The sequence below is a fragment of the Oncorhynchus keta genome, chromosome 13 (genome assembly GCF_023373465.1).
Source record: "Oncorhynchus keta strain PuntledgeMale-10-30-2019 chromosome 13, Oket_V2, whole genome shotgun sequence".
NCBI classification, from domain to species: domain Eukaryota; kingdom Metazoa; phylum Chordata; class Actinopteri; order Salmoniformes; family Salmonidae; genus Oncorhynchus; species Oncorhynchus keta.
Window position 1 is genome coordinate 7,893,236 of NC_068433.1, and position 25,300 is coordinate 7,918,535.

At 45.1% G+C, this 25,300-nt stretch overlaps 1 protein-coding gene across 1 annotated transcript in view; it reads right to left on the reverse strand.

Annotated features, from left to right (window-relative positions):
- The window catches only part of LOC118379205 (NACHT and WD repeat domain-containing protein 2), a 96,593-nt gene extending 71,639 nt beyond the window's left edge, over window positions 1-24,954 (reverse strand). Inside the window, exons 1-3 of the mRNA XM_052459289.1 lie at window positions 24,414-24,954; window positions 24,098-24,210; window positions 23,556-23,727 (exon numbers count right to left, since the gene is read on the reverse strand). Of these exons, the coding sequence (XP_052315249.1) occupies window positions 23,556-23,706 (151 nt within the window). The 5' untranslated portion in view covers window positions 23,707-23,727; window positions 24,098-24,210; window positions 24,414-24,954. The remainder of the gene's footprint in view (window positions 1-23,555; window positions 23,728-24,097; window positions 24,211-24,413) is intronic.
- Between the last annotated feature and the right edge of the window lie 346 nt (window positions 24,955-25,300).

The following is a 25,300-nucleotide window of genomic DNA, read 5'->3' on the forward strand; positions in this document are numbered from 1 at the left end:
TATGTCTGTATCAGCGTAGAGTCGTCTTGGGTATGTCTGTATCAGCTTTGAGTCGTCTTGGGTATGTCTTGATCAGCTTTGAGTCATCTTGGGTATGTCTGTATCAGCGTAGATTCATCTTGGGTATGTCTGGATCAGCTTTGAGTCATCTTGGGTATGTCTTGATCAGCTTTGAGTCATCTTGGGTATGTCTGGATCATCTTTGAGTCATCTTGGGTATGTCTTGATCAGCTTTGAGTGATCTTGGGTATGTCTGGATCAGCTTTGAGTCCTCTTGGGTATGTCTGTATCAGCGTAGAGTCGTCTTGGGTATGTCTGTATCAGCTTTGAGTCGTCTTGGGTATGTCTTGATCAGCTTTGAGTCATCTTGGGTATGTCTGAATCAGCTTTGAGTCATCTTGGGTATGTCTGAATCAGCTTTGAGTCTTCTTGGGTATGTCTGAATCAGCTTTGAGTCATCTTGGGTATGTCTGAATCAGCTTTGAGTCTTCTTGGGTATGTCTGAATCAGCTTTGAGTCATCTTGGGTATGTCTGAATCAGCTTTGAGTCATCTTGGGTATGTCTGAATCAGCTTTGAGTCTTCTTGGGTATGTCTGAATCAGCTTTGAGTCATCTTGGGTATGTCTTGTAGAGTCATCTTGGGTATGTCTTGATCAGCTTTGAGTCATCTTGGGTATGTCTGGATCAGCTTTGAGTGATCTTGGGTATGTCTTGATCAGCTTTGAGTGATCTTGGGTATGTCTGGATCAGCTTTGAGTCCTCTTGGGTATGTCTGTATCAGCGTAGAGTCGTCTTGGGTATGTCTGTATCAGCTTTGAGTCGTCTTGGGTATGTCTTGATCAGCTTTGAGTCATCTTGGGTATGTCTGTATCAGCTTTGAGTCATCTTGGGTATGTCTGGATCAGCTTTGAGTCGTCTTGGGTATGTCTGTATCAGCTTTGAGTCATCTTGGGTATGTCTGGATCAGCTTTGAGTCATCTTGGGTATGTCTTGATCAGCTTTGAGTCATCTTGGGTATGTCTGGATCAGCTTTGAGTCATCTTGGGTATGTCTTGATCAGCTTTGAGTCATCTTGGGTATGTCTGGATCAGCTTTGAGTCATCTTGGGTATGTCTTGATCAGCTTTGAGTCATCTTGGGTATGTCTGGATCAGCTTTGAGTCATCTTGGGTATGTCTGGATCAGCTTTGAGTCATCTTGGGTATGTCTTGATCAGCGTAGAGTCATCTTGGGTATGTCTGGATCAGCTTTGAGTCATCTTGGGTATGTCTTGATCAGCGTAGAGTCATCTTGGGTATGTCTGGATTAGAGTCATCTTGGGTATGTCTGGATATAGAGTCATCTTGGGTATGTCTGGATCAGCTTTGAGTCATCTTGGGTATGTCTTGATCAGCTTAGAGTCATCTTGGGTATGTCTGGATCAGCTTTGAGTCATCTTGGGTATGTCTGGATCAGCGTAGAGTCATCTTGGGTATGTCTGGATCAGCTTTGAGTCATCTTGGGTATGTCTGGATCAGCGTAGAGTCATCTTGGGTATGTCTTGATCAGCGTAGAGTCATCTTGGGTATGTCTTGATCAGCTTTGAGTCATCTTGGGTATGTCTGGATCAGCTTTGAGTCATCTTGGGTATGTCTGGATCAGCTTTGAGTCATCTTGGGTATGTCTTGATCAGCTTTGAGTCATCTTGGGTATGTCTTGATCAGCTTTGAGTCATCTTGGGTATGTCTGGATCAGCTTTGAGTCATCTTGGGTATGTCTTGATCAGCGTTGAGTCATCTTGGGTATGTCTGGATCAGCTTTGAGTCATCTTGGGTATGTCTGGATCAGCTTTGAGTCATCTTGGGTATGTCTGGATCAGCTTTGAGTCATCTTGGGTATGTCTGGATCAGCTTTGAGTCATCTTGGGTATGTCTGGATCAGCTTTGAGTCATCTTGGGTATGTCTGGATCAGCGTAGAGTCATCTTGGGTATGTCTGGATCAGCACATCTGGAGCGGTGGTGAACAGAAATCTTCAAGTCTTTCCATAGATTTTCAATGCAATTCAAGTCTTGGCTTTAGCAAGGCCACTCATAGACTTTCACATTCTTGTTTTGAAACCATTCCAGTGTTGTTTTGGCTGTATGCTTGGGGTCATTGTCCTGTTGGAACGTAAATCTTTGCCCGAGTCTAAGGTTGTTTGCCCTCTGAAGCAAGTTCTCATCAAGGGTTTGTCTGTATTTGGCTCCATTCATTGTTCCCTCTATCTTTATCAGTCTCACAGTCCCTGCTGCTGAAAAGCATCCCCATAACTTGATGCTGCCACCACCACCATGCTTCACGGTAGGGATGGTGTTAGATGGGTGATGAGCTGTGCCTGGTTTTCTCTAGACATAGCGCTTTGCATTCAGGCGTAAAAGAGTGAACATAATGGCTCATCAGACCACAGAATCTTTTGCCTTATGCTCTCAGAGTCTTTCACGTAACTTTTTGCAAACTCCATGAGTGCTGTCATGTGTCTTTTTCTCAGAAGTGGATTCTGTCTGGCCACTTTCCCATAAAGCCCAGATTTGTGAAGTGCTGTATAGACTGTTGTCCTTTTGGCAGATTCTCCCATCTCAGCCAAGGAACTCTGAAGTGCTGTCACAGTGGACATTGCGTTCTTGGTCACCTACCTGACCAAGGTTATTCTTGCCCCGGTTGGCCAGCTCTAATCAGAGTCTGGGTACTTCCATATTTTTTGCATTTCCCAATTATGAAGACCACGGTGCTCTTGGAAACGTTCAACACTCTAGAAATTATTTTATACCCTTCCTCAGATACACTACATATACAAAAGTATGCGAACATCTCTTCAAATTAGTGGATTCGGCTATTTCAGCCACAAACGTTGCTCACAGGTGTATAAAATAGAGTACACAGGCATGCAATCTCCATAGACAAACATTGTCAGTAGAATGGCCTTACTGAAGAGTTCAGTGACTTTCAATGGTGCACCGTCAAAAGATGCCACCTTTCCAACAAGTCAGTTTATCAAATTTCTGCCCTGTTAGAGCTACCCCAGGTCAACTGTAAGTGCTGTCGTTGTGAAGTGGAAACTTCTAGGAGAAACAACGGCTCAGCCGTGAAGTGGTAGACCACACAAGCTCACAGAATATGACCGCAGAGTGCTGAAGCGCGTAAAAACACTCACTACCGAGTTCCAAACTGCCTTTGGACGCAGCGTCAACACAAGAACTGTTCGTCGGGAGCTTCATGAGATGGGTTTCCATGGAAACATTCTCTGGAGTGATGAATCACGCTTCACCATCCGACAGTCCGACGGACAAATCTGAGTTTAGTGGATGTCAGGAGAACGCTACCTGCCCCAGTGCATAGTGCCAACTGTAAAGTTTGGTGGATGAGAAATAATGATCTGGGGGCTGTTTTTCATTGTTTGGGCTAGGTCACTTAGATCCAGTGAAGGGAAATTGTAAACGCTACAGCATACAATGACATTCTAGATGATTCTGTACTTGCAACTTTGTGGCAACAGTTTGGGGAAGAGCCCTTTCCTATTTCATCATGACAATGCCCCCCGTGCACAAAGCGAGGTCCATACAGAAATGGTTTTGTCGAGATCGGTGTGGAAGAACTTGACTGGCCTGCACAGAACCCAGACCTCAACCCCATCAAACACCTTTGGGATGAATTGGAACGCCAACATCACTGCTCGACCTCACTGCCCGACTAACGCTCTTGTGATTGAATTGAAGCAAGTCTCGGCAGCAATGTTCCGAATATCGAGTGGAAAGACTTCCCAGAAGAGTGGAGGCTGTTGTAGCAGCAATGTTCCCAACATCTAGTGGAAAGACTTCCCAGAAGAGTGGAGGCTGTTGTAGCAGCAATGTTCCCAACATCTAGTGGAAAGACTTCCCAGAAGAGTGGAGGCTGTTATAGCAGCAATGTTCCCAACATCTAGTGGAAAGACTTCCCAGAAGAGTGGAGGCTGTTGTAGCAGCAATAGGGGGGTACAACTCCATATTACTGCTCATGATTTTTGGAATGAGATGTTGGACGAGTAGTAGTCCACATACGTTTGGTCATGTAGTGTATCATCACAGTTCTATCTCGGAGATCGACAGACAATTCCTTGGCCAACATCATATATTTTCTGCTCTGACATGCAATGTCAGCTATGGGACCTTATTAAATAGACAGGTGGGTTTCTTTCTAAATCATGTCCCAAACAATTGAATTGGCCGCAGGTGGAGTCCAATCAAGCTGTGGTGACGTCTCAGGGATTTAAAATAAAACATGTTTTTCACTTTGTCATTATTTGTTATTGTGTGTAGGTGGATTCAGGCTGTTACACAACAACAGGTGGAATAAGGGAAGGTGTGTGAAAGCACATGTTGCTGATAACAGTAAACCACTGCTCTTTTCCCCCCAGATATGATGAGGTATGGCATGTTGACGTAAGCATGGCACAGAGATGAGCGTGTGTGTAAAGTGTGTGTGACAGACATGGCAGAGCGCCTGTAGTCTTGGAAACGCATGCACACAGACAGACAGACAGACAGACAGACAGACAGACAGACAGACAGACAGACAGACAGACAGACATGCTGTAGACTCCTCATCCTCATTCACTCATACTCTGACTCTCCTCCTCATCCTCCTCCTCCTCCTCCTCTACCTCCTCTCCGACTCCTCTTCTCCTACTCAGCCTCTCCCCCTCCTCTCCTCCTCTCCTAGTTCTCCTTCTCCTCTCCTCCTCTCCCAGTCCTCCTTCTCCTCCTCCTCCCTCTCCTCCTCCTCCTACTCTCCTCCTCCTCTCCTCCTCTCCTAGTTCTCCTTCTCCTCTCCTCCTCTCCCAGTCCTCCTTCTCCTCCTCCTCTTCCTCTTCTCCTCCTCCTTCTCTCCTCCTCCTCGTCTCCCCCTCTCCTTGTCCTCCTCCTCATCTCCTCTTCCTACTCTCCTCCTCCTCCTACTCTCCTCCTCCTCCTCCTACTCTCCTCCTCCCTCTCCTCCTCCTCCTCTCCTCCTACTCTCCTCCTACTCTCCTCCTCCCTCTCCTCTCCTCCTCTCCCAGTCCTCCTTCTCCTCCTCCTCTTCCTCTTCTCCTCCTCCTTCTCTCCTCCTCCTCCTCTCCTCCTCTCCTTGTCCTCCTCCTCATCTCCTCTTCCTTCTCCCCTCCTACTCTCCTCCTCCCTCTCCTCCTCCTCCTACTCTCCTCCTCCTCTCCTCCTCCTCCTCCTACTCTCCTCCTCCCCTCCTCCTCCTCCTCCTCTCCTCCTACTCTCCTCCTACTCTCCTCCTCCCTCTCCTCTCCTCCTCTCCCAGTCCTCCTTCTCCTCCTCCTCTTCCTCTCCTCTTCCTCCTCCTCTCCTCTTCCTTCTCTCCTCCTACTCTCCTCCTCCTCATCTCCTCTTCCTACTCTCCTCCTCCCTCTCCTCCTCCTCCTCCTCTCCCCCTCTCCTTGTCCTCCTCCTCATCTCCTCTTCCTACTCTCCTCCTCCTCTCCTCCTCCTCCTCCTACTCTCCTCCTTCTCTCCTCCTCCCTCTCCTCCTCCTCCTCCTCCTCCTCCTCTCCCCCTCTCCTTGTCCTCCTCCTCATCTCCTCTTCCTTCTCTCCTCCTCCTCTCCTCCTCCTCTCCTTCTCCTCTCACTCTATCATAATTTCCCCAATCCTGTTCCTTCCTTTCCATACACAATGTTCACTCTACTTAGTCCACTCCAGAGTCCACTGACCACACCTGAGCCCAATGTCCACTCCAGAGTCCAATGTCCACTCCAGAGTCCACTGTCCACTCCAGAGTCCACTGTCCACTCCAAAGCCCACTGTCCACTCCAGAGTCCACTGTCCACTCCAAAGCCCACTGTCCACTCCAGAGTCCACTGTCCACTCCTGAGCCCAATGTTCACTCCAGAGTCCACTGTCCACTCCAGAGCCCAATGTCCACTTCAGAGCCCAATGTCCACTCCAGAGCCCACCTAATTTTTAGCATTCTCATCAGCTACACACTACCCACATAGCAATCATCAAGCCCTACACACTACCCACATAGCAATCATCAAGCCCTACACACTACCCACATAGCAATCATCAAGCACTACACACTACCCACATAGCAATCATCAAGCCCTACACACTACCCACATAGCAATCATCAAGCCCTACACACTACCCTCATAGCAATCATCAAGCCCTACACACTACCCACATAGCAATCATCAAGCCCTACACACTACCCTCATAGCAATCATCAAGCCCTACACACTACCCTCATAGCAATCATCAAGCCCTACACACTACCCACATAGCAATCATCAAGCCCTACACACTACCCACATAGCAATCATCAAGCCCTACACACTACCCACATAGCAATCATCAAGCCCTACACACTACCCACATAGCAATCATCAAGCCCTACACACTACCCACATAGCAATCATCAAGCCCTACACACTACCCTCATAGCAATCATCAAGCCCTACACACTACCCTCATAGCAATCATCAAGCCCTACACACTACCCACATAGCAATCATCAAGCCCTACACACTACCCACATAGCAATCATCAAGCCCTACACACTACCCACACAATCAAAAGAAATCAGCCAAGACCCCAGAAAATAAATTGTAGACCTCCACAAGTCTGGTTCATCCTTGGGACCAATTTCCAAACGCCTGAAGGTACCACGTTCATCTGTACAGGCAATAGTACGCAAGTATAAACACCATAGGACCATGCAGCCGTCATACCGCTCAGGAAGTAGACACGTTCAGTCTCCTAGAGATGAACGTACCTTGTTGCTAAATGTGCAAATCATTCCCAGAACAACAGCAAAGGACCTTGAGAATATGCTGGAGGAAACAGGTACAAAAGTATCTATATTCACAGTAAAACGAGTCCTATATCGACATAACCTGAAAGGCCCCTCAGCAAGGAAGAAGCCACTGCTCCAAAACCGCCATAAAAAAAGCCAGACTAGGGTTTGCAACTGCACATGGAGACAAAGATGGTACTTTTTGGAGAAAAGTCCTCTGGTCTGATGAAACAAAAATATAACTGTTTGGCCATGATGACCATCTTTATGTTTGGATGAAAAAGGTGGAGGATTGCAAGCCACAAACCACCATCCCAAACGTGAAGCATGGGGGTGGCAGCATCATGTTGTGGGGGTGCTTTGCTGCAGGAGGGACTGGTGCATATCACAAAATAGATGGCATCACGAGGTAGGAAAATTATGTGGATATATTGAAGCAACATCTCAAGACATCAGTCGGGAAGTTAAAGCTTGGTCGCAAATGGCTTGGTCTATACTATTATTCTGACATTTCACATTCTTAAAATAAAGTGGTGATCCTAACTGACCTAAGGCGGGGAATTTTTACTAGGATTAAATGTCAGGAATTGTGAAAAACTGAGTTTAAATGTATTTGGCTATGGTGTTTGTAAACTTCCGACTTCAACTGTATATACTATATTATATTCTACTGAATTTTAGTCAATGCCACTCGGACGTTGCTCTTCCTAATATTGATATGTTTCTTAATTTCATTATTTTACTTTTAGATTTGTGTGTGTATTGTTGTGAATTGTTAGATACTACTGCACGGTTGGAGCTAGGAACACACACGCATTTCACTACATCTGTAATGACTGAGTATGTAATACCAACATGTTTAAAGCAGACCACCATAGTCCTTGTGCCCAAGAACACAAAAGCAACCTGCCTAAATGACTACAGACCCGTAGCACTCACGCCCGTAGCCATGAAGTGCTTTGAAAGGCTGGGAATGGCTCACATCAACACCATTATACCAGAAACCCTAGACCCACTCCAATTTGCATACCGCCCAAACAGATCCACAGATGATACAATCTCTACTGCAATCCACACTGCACTTTCCCACCTGGACAAAATGAATACTTATATGAGAATGCTATTCATTGACTACAGCTCAGTGTTCAACACCATAGTGCCCTCAAAGCTTATCACTAAGCTAAGGACCCTGGGACTAAACATCTCCCTCTGAAACTGGATCCTGGACTTCCTGACGAGCCGCCCCCAAGTGGTGAGGAAGGTAGCAACACATCTGCCATGCTGATCCTCAACACTGGAGCTCCCCAGGGGTTTGTGCTCAGTCCCCTCCTGAACTCCCTGTTCACCCACGACTGCATGGCCAGGCACGACTCCAACACCATCATTATGTTTGCAGACAACACAACAGTGGTAGGTCTGATCACCGACAATGACGAGACAGCCTATAGGAAGGAGGTCAGAGACCTGGCTGGGTGGTGCCAGAATAACAACCTATCCCTCAACGTAACCAAGACTAAGGAGATGATTGTGGACTACAGGAAATTGAGGACCGAGCACGCTCCCATTCTCATCAAAGGGGCTGCAGTGGAGCAGGTTGAGAGCTTCAAGTTCCTTGGTGTCCACATCAACAACAAACTAGAATGGTCCGAACACACCAAGACAGTCATGTAGAGGGCACGACAAAGCCTATTCCCCCCTTCAGGAAACTAAAAAGATTTAGCGTGGGTCCTGAGATCCTCAAAAGGTTCTACAGCTGCAACATCGAGAGCATCTTGCCTGGTACGGCAATTGCTCGGCCTCTGACTGCGAGGCACTACATAGGGTAGTGTGTACGGCCCAGTACGTCACTGGGGCGAAGCTGCCTGCCATCCAGGACCTCGACAGCAGGCGGTGTCAGAGGCCCTAAAAATTGTCAAAGATCCCAGCAACCCCAGTCATAGACTGTTCTCTCTACTACCGCATGGTAAACGGTACCAAAGTCGAGGACAAAAGAAGGCTCAACAGTTTTTACCCTCAAGCCATAAGACTCCTGAACATGTAATCAAATGTCTACACGGACTATTTACATTGTTTGCCCCCCCCCCGAATCCCCCTCCCCCAAACCCTCTTTTTACGCTGCTGCTACTCTCTGTTTATCGTACTGAATATGCATAGTCACTTTAACTATACATGCATGTACATACTACCTCAGTTGGTCCGACCAACCAGTGCTCCCGCATATTGGCTAACCGGGCTATCTACATTTGTGTCCCACCACCCGCCAACCCCTCTTTTACGCGACTGCTACTCTCTGTTCATCAAATATGCATAGTCACTTTAACCATATCTACATGTACCTACTACCTCAATCAGCCTGACTAACCGGTGTTAGTCAGGCTGATTCAGGTAGTATGTACATGTAGATATGGTTTATAGCCTCGCTACTGTATATAGCCTCGCTACTGATTATAGCCTCTCTACGGTTTATAGCCTCGCTACTGTTTATAGCCTCGCTACATTTAAAGCCTCGCAACATTTATAGCCTCGCTACATTTATAGCCTCGCTGCTGTATATAGCCTCGCTACATTTATAGCCTCGCTGCTGTTTATAGCCTCGCTACATTTATAGCCTTGCTACTGTTTATAGCCTCGCTACTGTTTATAGCCTCTCTACTGTTTATAGCCTCTCTACTGTTTATAGCCTCGCTACATTTATAGCCTTGCTACTGTTTATAGCCTCTCTACTGTTTATAGCCTCTCTACTGTTTATAGCCTCGCTACATTTATAGCCTCGCTACTGTTTATAGCCTCGCTACTGTTTATAGCCTCTCTACTGTTTATAGCCTCGCTATATTTATAGCCTCGCTACTGTTTATAGCCTCTCTACTGTTTATTGCCTCGCTACATTTATAGCCTCGCTACTGTTTATAGCCTCGCTACTGTTTATAGCCTCGCTACTGTTTATAGCCTGTATTTACTGTTGTTTTATTTCTTTACTTACCTATTGTTCACCTAATATCTTTTTTGCACTATTGGTTAGAGCCTGTAAGTCAGCATTTCACTGTAAGGTCTACACCTGTTGTATTGGGCGCGTATGACAAATAAACTTTGATTTGAGAGTTTCTAGTTTGAGAAACAGACGCCTCACAAGTCCTCAAATGGCAGCTTATTTAAATAGTACCTGCAAAAGTCTCAAAGTCAACAGTGAAGAGGCGACTCCGGGAAGCTGGCCTTCTAGGCAGAGTTCCTCTCTCCAGTCTCAAAGTCAACAGTGAAGAAAGAGGTGACTCCGGGATGCTGGCCTTCTAGGCAGATATCCTCTCTCCAGTCTCAAAGTCAACAGTGAAGAGGTGACTCCGGGATGCTGGCCTTCTAGGCAGATATCCTCTCTCCAGTCTCAAAGTCAACAGTGAAGAAAGAGGTGACTCCGGGATGCTGGCCTTCTAGGCAGATATCCTCTCTCCAGTGTCTGTGTTCTTTTGCCCATCTTAATGTTTTATTTTTGGTGGCTAGTCAGAGATATGGCTTTTTCTTTGTAACTCTGCCTACAAGGACAGCATCCATCCCAGTGTCGCCTCTTCATTGTTCACGTTGAGACTGGAGAGAGGAACTCTGCCTACAAGGACAGCATCCCAGTGTCGCCTCTTCATTGTTCACGTTGAGACTGGTGTTTTGCAGATACAATTTAATGTGACCCCAAACTACCCAAACGGTAGTGTATGTGGATGATTTATGAAGGCAGGCACATTTAACAGTTAGGATCTTGATTATAGACCTAATTAAGTTGGGGTTTCTTCTCGCCTCGCTTGTCTTAGACAATTAAGGCAAGAGCAGTTTTCTCGTCTCCTACCTTCGCTGCTGCCTCCACCACATTGTCCTCAACACCAATATGCTGGGTAACTTTGCTATTAAGCACGTAGAAACATGGTCTAGGAAAAAGCAATGATGTTTCACAACCGCTGCTATCCAATGTTGGAGAAAGCACATTTGTGATAAAATAATATTGTTTTTATTATTGTTGCTCCATATGTAATATAACCGTATTTGATTTTAATAGCACATTAGAGTGATGGACTGGGTCTCATGGCCTCCACAACAGATCAGTCCACCCAGACAGGCCTCTACAATGGATCAGTCCACCCAGACAGGCCTCTACAACAGATCAGTCCACCCAGACAGGCCTCTACAATGGATCAGTCCACCCAGACAGGCCTCTACAATGGATCAGTCCACTCAGACAGGTCTCTACAATGGATCAGTCCACCCAGACAGGCCTCTACAATGGATCAGTCCACCCAGACAGGCCTCTACAATGGATCAGTCCACTCAGACAGGTCTCTACAATGGATCAGTCCACCCAGACAGGCCTCTACAATGGATCAGTCCACTCAGACAGGCCTCTACAATGGATCAGTCCACTCAGACAGGACTCTACAATGGATCAGTCCACTCAGACAGGCCTCTACAATGGATCAGTCCACTCAGACAGGCCTCTACAATGGATCAGTCCACCCAGACAGGCCTCTACAATGGATCAGTCCACCCAGACAGGCCTCTACAATGGATCAGTCCACCCAGACAGGCCTCTACAATGGATCAGTCCACCCAGACAGGCCTCTACAATGGATCAGTCCACCCAGACAGGACTCTACAATGGATCAGTCCACTCAGACAGGCCTCTACAATGGATCAGTCCATTCAGACAGGTCTCTACAATGGATCAGTCCACTCAGACAGGCCTCTACAATGGATCAGTCCACTCAGACAGGCATCTACAATGGATCAGTCCACCCAGACAGGCCTCTACAATGGATCAGTCCACTCAGACAGGCCTCTACAATGGATCAGTCCACCCAGACAGGACTCTACAATGGATCAGTCCACTCAGACAGGCCTCTACAATGGATCAGTCCACCCAGACAGGCCTCTACAATGGATCAGTCCACCCAGACAGGCCTCTACAATGGATCAGTCCACCCAGACAGGCCTCTACAATGGATCAGTCCACTCAGACAGGCCTCTACAATGGATCAGTCCACCCAGACAGGCCTCTACAATGGATCAGTCCACCCAGACAGGCCTCTACAATGGATCAGTCCACTCAGACAGGACTCTACAATGGATCAGTCCACTCAGACAGGCCTCTACAATGGATCAGTCCATTCAGACAGGTCTCTACAATGGATCAGTCCACTCAGACAGGCCTCTACAATGGATCAGTCCACTCAGACAGGCCTCTACAATGGATCAGTCCACTCAGACAGGCCTCTACGATGGATCAGTCCACTCAGACAGGTCTCTACAATGGATCAGTCCACCCAGACAGGCCTCTACAATGGATCAGTCCACTCAGACAGGCCTCTACAATGGATCAGTCCACTCAGACAGGCCTCTACAATGGATCAGTCCACTCAGACAGGCCTCTACAATGGATCAGTCCACTCAGACAGGCCTCTACAATGGATCAGTCCACCCAGACAGGCCTCTACAATGGATCAGTCCACTCAGACAGGCCTCTACAATGGATCAGTCCACTCAGACAGGCCTCTACAATGGATCAGTCCACCCAGACAGGCCTCTACAATGGATCAGTCCACTCAGACAGGCCTCTACAATGGATCAGTCCACTCAGACAGGCCTCTACAATGGATCAGTCCACTCAGACAGGCCTCTACAATGGATCAGTCCATTCAGACAGGTCTCTACAATGGATCAGTCCACTCAGACAGGCCTCTACAATGGATCAGTCCACTCAGACAGGCCTCTACAATGGATCAGTCCACTCAGACAGGCCTCTACGATGGATCAGTCCACTCAGACAGGTCTCTACAATGGATCAGTCCACTCAGACAGGTCTCTACAATGGATCAGTCCACTCAGACAGGCCTCTACAATGGATCAGTCCACTCAGACAGGCCTCTACGATGGATCAGTCCACTCAGACAGGCCTCTACAATGGATCAGTCCACTCAGACAGGCCTCTACGATGGATCAGTCCACTCAGACAGGCCTCTACAATGGATCAGTCCACTCAGACAGGCCTCTACAATGGATCAGTCCACTCAGACAGGCCTCTACAATGGATCAGTCCACTCAGACAGGCCTCTACAATGGATCAGTCCACTCAGACAGGCCTCTACAATGGATCAGTCCACTCAGACAGGCCTCTACAATGGATCAGTCCACCCAGACAGGCCTCTACAATGGATCAGTCCACTCAGACAGGCCTCTACAATGGATCAGTCCACTCAGACAGGCCTCTACAATGGATCAGTCCACCCAGACAGGCCTCTACAATGGATCAGTCCACTCAGACAGGCCTCTACAATGGATCAGTCCACGCAGACAGGACTCTACAATGGATCAGTCCACTCAGACAGGCCTCTACAATGGATCAGTCCATTCAGACAGGTCTCTACAATGGATCAGTCCACTCAGACAGGCCTCTACAATGGATCAGTCCACTCAGACAGGCCTCTACAATGGATCAGTCCACTCAGACAGGCCTCTACGATGGATCAGTCCACTCAGACAGGTCTCTACAATGGATCAGTCCACTCAGACAGGTCTCTACAATGGATCAGTCCACTCAGACAGGCCTCTACAATGGATCAGTCCACTCAGACAGGCCTCTACGATGGATCAGTCCACTCAGACAGGCCTCTACAATGGATCAGTCCACTCAGACAGGCCTCTACGATGGATCAGTCCACCCAGACAGGCCTCTACAATGGATCAGTCCACTCAGACAGGCCTCTACAATGGATCAGTCCACTCAGACAGGCCTCTACAATGGATCAGTCCACTCAGACAGGCCTCTACAATGGATCAGTCCACTCAGACAGGCCTCTACAATGGATCAGTCCACCCAGACAGGCCTCTACAATGGATCAGTCCACCCAGACAGGCCTCTACAATGGATCACTCCACTCAGACAGGCATGAATCAAACAGGTGTCTTGCACATTAATTTTAAAAAATAATGTTTTTGCTACTACTCCACTTAAGAAATCTTGGTCGACCAACAGCCTATCGACCAAACAATGGACCAGTCGACAGAATGGGGTCGGCCCTAAACAGTTTACATACACACTGTCCGACACAGATGTCATAGACGCATAGCGTCTGATTCCAATTTCTATTGATTGTAATGAAGTTTGTTTTGCTGTGTGTTTGTTCATTCATTGTCAATCTGATGAAGGCTTTGGAAGAGCATAAACATTCACGAGGAAACTGCACAGTATCACACTCTAAACTCTACCGGACTCTATAATGCCCTTCGTAATATCAGCATCAACACTGGACAAGCTGTGTTTAACTAGCTCTGGAAAGATATGTCTATGGGAGAGAGTGGAGAGAGAGAGAAAAGGGGGGGGGGGTGAGAGAGATTGAGAGAGTGAGAAAATGTGTGGGGGGGTGGTGAGAGAGAGTGTGAGTGTGAGTGAGAGAGTGGAGAGAGAGAGAAAAGGGGGGTGAGAGAGATTGAGAGAGTGAGTGAGAGAGTGAGAAAATGTGGGGGGGGTGGTGGTGAGAGAGAGTGAGAGTGTGAGTGAGAGAGTGAGAGAGAGAGAAAATATGGGGGGGGTGAGAGAGAGTGAGTGAGAGAGAGAGAGAGAGAGAGAGAGGGGGGACAGAGAGAGGGGTGGAGAGAGAGAAAGGGACAGTAGTGGAAAAGGTAGAAAGTTTTAAGGCGCAGCAGCGCCTCAACCTCAGGAGGCTGAAGAAATTCATATTGTCAGCAAAAACACACAAACTTTTGCAGATGCACAATTGAGAGCATCCTGTCGGGCTGTATCACTGCCTGGTACGGCAACTGCTCCACCCACAACCGTAAGGCTCTCCAGAGGGTAGTGAGGTCTGCACAACGCATCACCAGGGGCAAACTACCTGCCTTCCAGGACACCTACACCACCCGATGTCACAGGAAGCCCAAAAAAATAATCAAGGACAACAACCACCCGAGCTACTGCCTGTTCACCCTGCTATCATCCAGAAGGCGAGGTCAGTACAGGTGCATCAAAGCTGGGACCGAGAGACTGAAAAACAGCTCCTATCTCAAGGCCATCAGACTGTTAAACAGCCATCACTAACATTGAGTGGTTGCTGCCACTTTAATAATTAAAAAATGGACGTAATAAATGTATCACTAGCCATTTTAAACAATGCCACTTTATATAATGTTTACATACCCTACATTACTCATCTCATATGTATATACTGTACTCTATACCATCTACTGTATCTTGCCTATGCCGTTCGGCCATCGCTCATCCATAAATTGTTATATTCATAATCTTATTAATTCCTTTACACTTGTGTGTATAAGGTTGTTGTTGTGAAATTGTTAGATTACTTGATAGATATTACTGCATTTCGCTACACTCGCATTTCGCTACACTCGCATTAACATCTGCTAACCATTTGTATGTGACAATTTTTTTGTTGATTTGATTTGATAAGCGCCACCGGTGACATAGTCAGTTCCCTCAACCCCTCCATAATTCTCTCTTTTTCTCCCCCTCTCTCTCTCTCTCTCTCTCTTTATTTCTTTCTTTCTTTCCCAGCAGATTGGATCCTGAAATGACCCCTTCTCTAAGGATTTATAGATTTCACAGTTAAAGCTCTAACAGGATGATAGCCAGATCTGAGAGGGTTTTCCAGACCAGATACACGGAGGGGGGAGAAGGGATGAAGAGAGAGAGAGAGAGAGAGAGAGAGAGAGAGAGAGAGAGAGAGAGAGAGAGAGAGAGAGAGAGAGAGAGAGAGAGAGAGAGAGAGAGAGAGAGAGAGAGAGAGAGAGAGAGAGAGAGAGATTTTCTAGACTAGTAATATTCTAAGTGAAGGAGAGAATAGCTATATGGAAAGGAGAGTCTGAGACCTTGAATAATATTAGTAGCCCTACTAAAGGCTACTAGCTGCTAATAAAGCCAACTAAAGGCTACTAACGGCTAATAAAGGCTAATGAAGCCTACTAAAGGCTAATAAAGCCTACTAAAGGCTACTAACTGCTAATAAAGGCTAATAAAGCCTACTAAAGGCTAATAAAGCCTACTAAAGGCTACTAACTGCTAATAAAGCCGACTAAAGGCTATTAACGGCTAATAAAGCCTACTAAAGGCTACTAACGGCTAATAAAGCCTACTAAAGCCTATTAAAGGCTACTAAAGGCCACTAAAGGCTGATAAAGGCTACTAAAGGCTAATAAAGCCTACTAAAGGCTAATAAAGGCTACTAAAGGCTACTAAAGCCTATTAAAGGCTACTAAAGGCCACTAAAGGCTGATAAAGGCTACTAAAGGCTAATAACGCGTACTAAAGGCTGATAAATGCTCCTAAAGGCTAATAAAGCCTAGTAAAGGCTCCTAACGGCTAATAAAGGGCACTAACGGCTAATAAAGCCTACTAAAGGCTACTAAAGGCTGATAAAGGCTACTAAAGACTACAAAAGGCTAATAAAGCATACTAACGGCTGATAAAGGCTACTAAATGCTACTAAAGGCTATTAAAGGCTGATAAAGCACATCAAAAATAAAATGAGAATAATAATTCCAGGGTAAAATTGAACATCTCATTGGATGATATGCGGTAGGAGGAATAGATAATTTTACGCATCGAACCCCTTCAGTCTTAATTAAGGGCGAGAATATTTTGTGGTTGTCAAACAGCAGTCAAGCATCGATCATCATGTCTCCAGAATCAGAACCTCGCTATGTATTGGAATGGTGCTTTAAGATCACTTTGACCTTTCACCTCCCTGGTGAAGTTCATCATAACTTATTTCATCTGCAGTCTAATAAACTGCACGCTTTCCCAAGTCAGTGGGAGGACCACACACCATATCAAGGCGTGACTCCATGTTTACTTCGACCTGATGGTAATTATATCAATATTTGTGCATAAAGGCATTTACACCGCCATGTCTCACATAATACATTTTACCGACACAAAAAGATCTTACCAGGTCGAACCAGGTTTCACAGCTGTCGTGATTTTTTTCATAAGGTATTGTTTCATTGAATGGAATGAATGAATGGACCAAGGTGCAGCGTGGTAGGCGTACATTTTTCTTTTATTAAAAATGACACCAAAAAACAACAAAATATAAACGAATGTAAAGTTATGCAGGGCTAGACAGCAACTGTGCAAAAACAAGATCCCACAACAGAAAGTGGGAAAAAGGGCTGCCTAAGTATGATTACCAATCAGAGACAACGATAGACAGCTGCCTCTGATTGGGAACCATACTCGGCCAAAAACAAAGAAATAGACAATATAGAATAACCAGCCCAAATCACACCCTGACCTAACCAAATAGAGAAATAAAACGTCTCTAAGGTCAGGGCGTGACAGGTTTTTATTTTTTTTATTTGGCTTTCAGCAAAATCATCTCAGCTTCAATGTTTTATTGTGCCCATAACCTACATTCAAAGAGTCCTTAAAAGGACAATCTGGGATTTGTACATCCCTTTTTGGACTTTTAAATGAACCATTGATTCTTAAAGAATTCCTGAATTACATATTGTCCCTTTAATAAGTAGCAGCAGTAACATTGTTACAGTGGCTTCTTAAATGCAGAATCATCAACAGGGGACTGAGGACGGTCTATGGTCTTTGACTACACTAGTCTGGGCAGTGACACGACTGTACATCATAGGCTATAGGTCACTACCAGACAGAGAACACATCAATCTGAAACACTGAATCACATCTGGGGAAGAGGGCCGAGTGGGACAGACACATCTACAGACATAGTACAACTGTTATGATACTGTAGTTATCTCTGGTAAAGCATAAGTAGACCATACTTAAGGTCATCTCTTCCTTAGTGCGCACTATATCTGAAGTAAATTCCATTCCCCTAGTGTGCCTTATACTCCTAGTTAACTCTCCCTATAGGTTCTAGAGCACTCTCACTATAGGTTCTAGATCATGTTTCCTATAGTTTCTAGATCACTCCCCCTATAGGTTCTAGATCACTCTCCCTATAGGTTCTAGAGCACTCTCACTATAGGTTCTAGAGCACTCTCACTATAGGTTCTAGATCACTCTCACTATAGGTTCTAGATCACTCTCACTATAGGTTCTAGATCAGTTTCCCTATAGTTTCTAGATCACTCTCCCTATAGGTTCTAGATCACTCTCACTATAGTTTCTAGATCACTCTCAGTATAGGTTCTAGATCACTCTCCCTATAGTTTCTAGATCACTCTCCCTATAGGTTCTAGATCACTCTCCCTATAGGTTCTAGATCACTCTCCCTATAGGTTCTAGAGCACTCTCCCTATAGGGTATAGATCACTCTCAGTATAGGTTCTAGATCACTTTCCCTATAGGTTCTAGATCACTCTCCCTATAGGTTCTAGATCACTCTCCCTATAGGTTCTAGATCACTTTCCCTATAGGTTCTAGAGCACTCTCCCTATAGGGTATAGATCACTCTCAGTATAGGTTCTAGATCACTTTCCCTATAGGTTCTAGATCACTCTCCCTATAGGTTCTAGATCACTCTCCCTATAGGTTCTAGATCACTTTCCCTATAGGTTCTAGATCACTTTCCCTATAGGTTCTAGAGCACTCTCCCTATAGGTTCTAGATCATCTCAGTATAGGATCTAGAGCACTCTCCCTATAGGTTCTAGATCATCTCAGTATAGGATCTAGATCACTCTCCCTATAGGTTCTAGATCACTTTCCCTATAGGTTCTAGATCACTCTCCCTATAGGTTCTAGATTACTCTCCTTAATAACATATTATTATTCCATCTTTGCCAAAACGACTTTAACTTAGTGTAGTGCAGAAATTTCGCCCCCTAGTGGAACAGCACTCCACCAACAGTGCAAGGTGTGTTACTTCTTGAAAAACACTATCCAGTCCATAGAGTTGCTGATCACTTGGTGCTGATCACAGACAATGAGGATGTGAATTCTCTCTCTCTCTCTCTCTCTCTCTCTCTCTCTCTCTCTCTCTCTCTCTCTCTCTCTCTCTCTCTCTCTCTCTCTCTGTCTCTCTCTCTCTCTCTCTCTCTCTCTCTCTCTCTCTCTCTCTCTCTCTCTCTGTCTCTCTCTGTCTCTCTCTCTCTCTGTCTCTCTCTGTCTCTCTCTCTCTCTCTCTCTCTCTCTCTCTCTCTCTCTCTCTCTCTCTCTCTCTCTCTCTCTCTCTCTCTCTCTCTCTCTCTCTCTCTATTCAGTTCAAAGGGGCTTTAATGGCATGAGAAACATGTAATTACATTGCCAAAATAAACAATAAATAAAAGTGAAAAGACGCAAAACAACATCAACATAAAACGATAGAGAAATGAACAGTAAACATTGCACTCAAAAAGGTTTCAAAAAGATGAAGACATATCAAGGTGTTATATTACCATCTAGTGTTTTAGCACGAATAGTAGGTGAAGACAAAATAAACAGAAATTGGCAGTAGTTACAATGTTGTTTGTGCTCCACTGGTGACCCCTTCCATATGGCAACGGGCCACACATCTTGCTGCTGTGATTGAACACTGCATATTGACAGATATGGGAGTTTATCCATGTTCAATTTGTTTTCAAATGATTTGTGAATCTGGGTGATCTGTGGGAAATATGTATCTCTAATGTGATCATACATTTGGCAGAAAGTTAGGAAGTGCAGCTCAGTTTTCACCTAATTTTGTGGGGCTTCTCTCGAGAGCCAGGTGTGCCTATGGCGGCTTCTCGCAATAGCAAGACTATGTTTGGGGCCAAGAAACATTCCAATTTGCTCTGTTTTTTGGGTTGATTCTTTCCACTGCCTCTCTCTCTCTGTCTGTCTGTCTGTCTCTCTGTGTCTCTCTCTCTGTCTGTCTGTCTGTCTCTCTGTGTCTCTCTCTCTCTCTCTCTCTCTCTCTCTCTCTGTCTGTCTCTCTGTGTCTCTCTCTCTCTCTCTCTCTCTCTCTCTCTCTCTCTCTCTCTGTCTGTCTGTCTCTCTGTCTCTGTCTCTCTCTCTCTCTCTCTCTCTCTTCCCACCCCACTGTCTCTCTCTCTCTCTCTCTCTCTCTCTCTCTCTCTCTCTCTCTCTCTCTCTCTCTCTCTCTCTCTCTCTCTCTCTCTCTGTCTGTCTCTCTGTCTCTCTCTCTCTCTCTCTCTCTCTTCCCCCCACTGTCTCTCTCTCTCTCTCTCTCTCTCTCTCTCTCTCTCTCTCCCCCACAACAATGTATCTGTGTATTGGTGTAGAATCAATGTCTACCTCCCAGCACCAGTATAATGAATTCACAATACTAGTTCTGACCTGTTCTGTATGTCGTAATGTGAAGTCTTCTATGTGATAATGCCCCAGAAACCGAGGGGCGGAAAATCGTGCCAATATGTCCTCCAAACACCGGCTTCGAGGGCATTATCACTTTTATACAACGGGTTACCAACATATTCAGATAATTATTTACATATTTTAATTAAAAACATTATTTTGATGAATTTATTCATATTATTTCATCCTTCCACAAGATATAGTCCTGACACACAAATCTAGGGTTGCTACCCAAGCCAGCTGGTCGTTAATTTGATCAGTTCGGTTGTCAGAGATGCGACCCAGTTGTTCAGTCTTTCTGTTCTGTATCTATGGACGCGACCCAGTCGTTGGTTCTAAATGTTCCATTGCCATACTGGCTGGCAACGTTCTTATCCCTTGCTTGCTAGCTAGTCAACTACGGCTAACTTACAGTCACGTCAAACATTGCAGACAGAATAACAGCACTGTAGCTAAATTTGGATTGGTGTTTCTATACCAGGACGGTTGAGATAACGTGCCATAATGTGATTAGCATGACAGTTGTAAGTAACAGAAAACATTCCAGGACACAGACATGTCTTATATGGGCAGAAAGCTTACATTCTTGTTAATCTAACTGCACTGCACAGTTTACAGTAGCTATTATAGTGAAATAATACCATGCTATTGTTTGAGGAGAGTGCACAGTTATGTTCTTGAAAATGTATCAATAAACCAATTGGGCACATTTGGGCAGACTTGATACAACACTTTGAACAGTAATGCAATGATTCACTGGATTGGTCTAAAAATGTGCACATACACTGCTGTCATCTAGTGGCCAAAATCTAAATTGCGACTAGACTCCTAAGTCATATAATGGTCTTTCTCTTGCATTTCAAAGAAAACACATGTTTTTCTTTGTATTATCTTTTACTAGATCTAAAGTGTTCTATTCTCCTACATTAATTTCACATTTCCACAAATTTCAAAGTGTTTCCATTCAAATGGTTTCAAGAATATGCATATCCTTGCTGTAGGTCCTGAGCTACAGGCAGTTAGATTTGGGTACGTCATTATAGGTGAAAATGGGAAAAAATGGTACAATCCTAGCTGTTTTCTAGTGATTTATTTAGATGCATCCATAACAATGAGCCAATGAGTTGCAACTTCACCTGGCATAGAACATGTGCTCACTTGTCAGGACGCTGTTCTTCGGAGGAGCTAGCCAACAAAACAGCTAACACAATCACTTCAAACTGAAGCTGGATAGATTGCAAACTAGCTGCACTTTCTTCCGTTTTTACCTTTTTTTCAATTGACATTTCTTCGTATGATGTATATCCATAACAATTATGCCTGCTGATTCGTTTATTCGACTGGCTGAGAAATGCTGCCCTGTCTGTCTGTCTCCTCCCGACATGTTCATTACTATGGGACAGCTGGAGATCGAATTTGAATAATAAAACAATGTTGCAAATGTCGGAGAGACAGACAGCAGGTTTATACAAATCACCTCTGTTGAAAACTAAATGTCTAAAAGAAATGTGAGATAATGTCTAAATGATTTTTATAGTGGAGATCAAGTTTATAAATTGCCTGGCTGGGCTGATGAGACAGTGGATTGCTCAGTCAGATGGAACAGAATAAATAGGCATTTTAACGTCATAGATTTAGCCGGTGATAACTTGTGGAATAGACAACGGCTGGAATGCGGTTTTAACCAATCAGCGTTCAGGATTAGACCCACCCTTTGTATAATGTATAGCAACCTTTAGTCAACAGTGTGTCAATGTCGTTCCTGAAATGGACGGTCAAATATTTCAAATGCATTTCATATTTTCCATGTATTCCTATTGGACCTCTGATTCCTAAGCATCTTCAGAGTTACTGCAGGAGAAATGTAATGATTGGACCTGTTGCTGGCACATTTCTTCTACTGTGGTTGCCATTGAATATGGATAAAACCAGGGACAAAATCAGAGGAATTTTAGGTCATTTGATCACTCTGTTGACAGTTGTTGCATTTTGGCCCTATTTTTTTTATGTCAATAAGTGTGTCGTCGTCCCTTTCTCCATATCGCCCTTCATCTCACCCTCTCTGTTTGTGTCTAGGCTACTCTAGTTCTCTTGCTTTGTTTACTCCGTTTTTAGAAAGCCTATTTTTACTTCCCGACCCCGAGGCGGTATTCAGCAGCTCTGCAAGTGCATGCTATCCCCCCTCCGACCCCACAGCCTTGCGCGTCATTGACGTTTTCCTCACAAACTGTTAGGAAAATCCCTACCTCACAACGTATTAAACATCGCTTGAGATTAACCAGAATCCCATATGATTAAAATCACTTTTCAAAACGAAGTGACGTATATTATAATTGGCCAATTCATCCATATAACCGTTGTTGACCGAACGGTAGAATAACTACACAACTACAAGCATAATCTCGGTCTATCCTCTCCAGTCGAGTGGGTTTGGCTCATTAATGTCTACGGCGCTGATGCGCGTCCTAATTGAATTGAACAATACAAATTAGTGACTGACTGTTGGACGCGGGAACACTGTGTGTCAGTCAGTGACAGGGCTGGTAGAGTATCGTGATATGTCACTCTCCTGTCCTGTCGTTTGTATGGACCATTGGGACCATCATGATGGGGACACAGTAAATGACATACCTACATTGTTCAACGCTCCTTTTTTTCTCAGGAACTGGAACGATCTGACATAAATATTGGAAATGATATGAAATACATTTGCTCATGAGCAGCGCGAATTCTAAATCAATTTTCACGTCTGTAATATCCCTTTCACACACAGACCAAAATCCCACTAATTTACCACGTCTGCATTTTAAGACCATTTTGTTGGTATATGTGACATGGGGCGTGGTTAGAGCGTTGGACTAGTAACCGGAAGGTTGCAAGTTCAAACACCCAAACTGACAAGGTACAAATCTGTCATTCTGCCCCTGAACAGGCAGTTAACCCACTGTTCCGAGGCCATCGTTGAAAATAAGAGTTTGTTCTTATCTGACTTACCTAGATAAATAAATAAAAAACAACATTGATAAATAAAAGCGGCCTAGAGACATATATATAATTTGTGCATTTTCACAGACATGTTATTCCTGTAACCAAAGTACAGGTTTTTGGGTCTGTGTGAATGGTTCACCGCTTTGTTGCAGGTCATTTAATTAACACTTCCATTGTTTAATACCTCCCTAATTTGGACTTCAAACATGTTTAACAACAACCCCACCCATCTCAATTCACAAGTTACCCACTGATATGTATAAAATATGTATAAAAGACCTGCAAATAAGTGGTAACTAAGGGACTGTTGGAAAGGGGTCATATAAACATAGACTTATATATATTTTTTTACAGGTAATATTCCATATCTTCTGTCGGAAATGGGTAAATGTGCGCGTAACAGGTCACACATGCGCCAGGAACAAACTGTGACGCGCAGCATCCCACTTTTCTGCAGATTAGGTCATCACTAAAACAGTTTATTCAGAGTCATCTGGACTCGCAGATTTGATCCCTGGCCAGTGGTGTCTTACCGTCAGGGTTGGCACAGATGAAGACCCGGACACTCCTGCCCGTGGGGACGTGGTGCGGCGGCAGGGCGAGTACGTTGCCACTGATGGCCGCCCTGCGGAGTGCCGATTCCCGGGGACAGGGCTGCCTGCTCCCCACTCTCGAGGGCCACATGGATGGCGACTTCCAGGGTAACTGCAAACAGGCACACACAGACAGGTCTTTAGTGGATTCTATTGGGGTGATCAGTTGCCACACACACACACACACACGCACGCACACACACGCACACACACGCACACACAAATCAAGTTAGCATGGATCTGCCAAGTCCTAGAAGGCAACCTCGAAATAGACCCATATTATAAGCCCATGCTTTCTTTTGCATTCAGTCATAGGAATTTAGCATAACAAAACGAATTACTGTCATGTTGCATGCGTAATTTCAATACATTTCCTTGGCTATTATGGCTGAGCATGTGAATCATCATGCTGTGAAACAAACAAACAAATGACAAGACAGAACAAGAAGCAAACAAAGGGCAAGCATCGGTCGAAATCTCACCCAGAGGAGATGCTTGAAGAGGGATAGAGAAGGGGAGAAACAGCGCTAAACTGTTCAGACCGGGGGAAGATCTCAAGTCGCTGTTTTCCACAGAGTTGATGATGTCCTGAGATCTTTGTTTCACGGACAGAGACCGCAAAAACAGACAACAAAACACCGGGAAAAGTTAGAAAGTCCCTAATGTCAAAATGTGAATCCTTTTTCGTATTTATCATGAAAATAAATACTGAAAATCACTGAACCACTGCGACTTGACTGTTATGGGGGAGGAGACTGCAGATACCACACTAAAACAAGAACACTTCTCAATGCTCACATCTTTCATTCGTTTCATTTCGAAAATATCCAACCGTGGATCCTTGAGAATCAACAGACACGGTAAAAACGCCCATTTAGAGTTCTCTTCACCGGGAGTCAGCCCCTGGAGACGGGAGAAACAGCAGCCGGTTGGCAAAGAGCGGCGCTCAGCATCTTGCTGCGGTTGTGAGGGAGCGCAGGCTGGAGAGAGCTCCAAATACCGTCTCGCCCCCCCCCCTCTCTCTCGCTCTCTCCCTCTGTCCCGGTTCCTTCAATGGAGATAGCCGAGCAGTGGTCCTCACTGTTCACTACCGGGTAGGGATAATGAAAATTGCTATGGACCGCGCGGTCAATGAGTGAGAGAGTCACGCGGGCGATTCGCTCGTTTCCTCTCTGTCAGCGAGGCGGGAGCCCTGCGCCACTCCACATCGCAGATATCTCTTATTGTGGCTGGGGGAGCCAAGGGGAGCGAACGTCTCACGGGAGGAGGAGGAGGGGTTTGGTTGGAATTCATTATTTTATCGATAAATGTACCTCTCTTCTGCAGCCCCTTGTTATTCGCGCTGGAAGTTTAAGTGCATTGGATTTCTACTAAACGTAATTGATTACGGTGCTGTTCTTGGAGAAATGCTGAACCGCCATGTATTCTTGAATTCCAGAGTTTGAGGAGAAAAAGCAATAGAACCACACAAGCTGAATAGGCTAATGTACATACATATTACCCACAACATAGGGCCTATTTATGAAACTAATAAACTGTAGGCTAACCATTATATTAAGGAATTCCAGTCATTGTGTTGATCACATCATATTCAACGTCAATAATTAAACACACACATCATGTTTTCAGAGGTACTTGCTCTTCAGGATCCTCTGTGTGAGCGTGTGTCGCTATGAGCGGCCCGT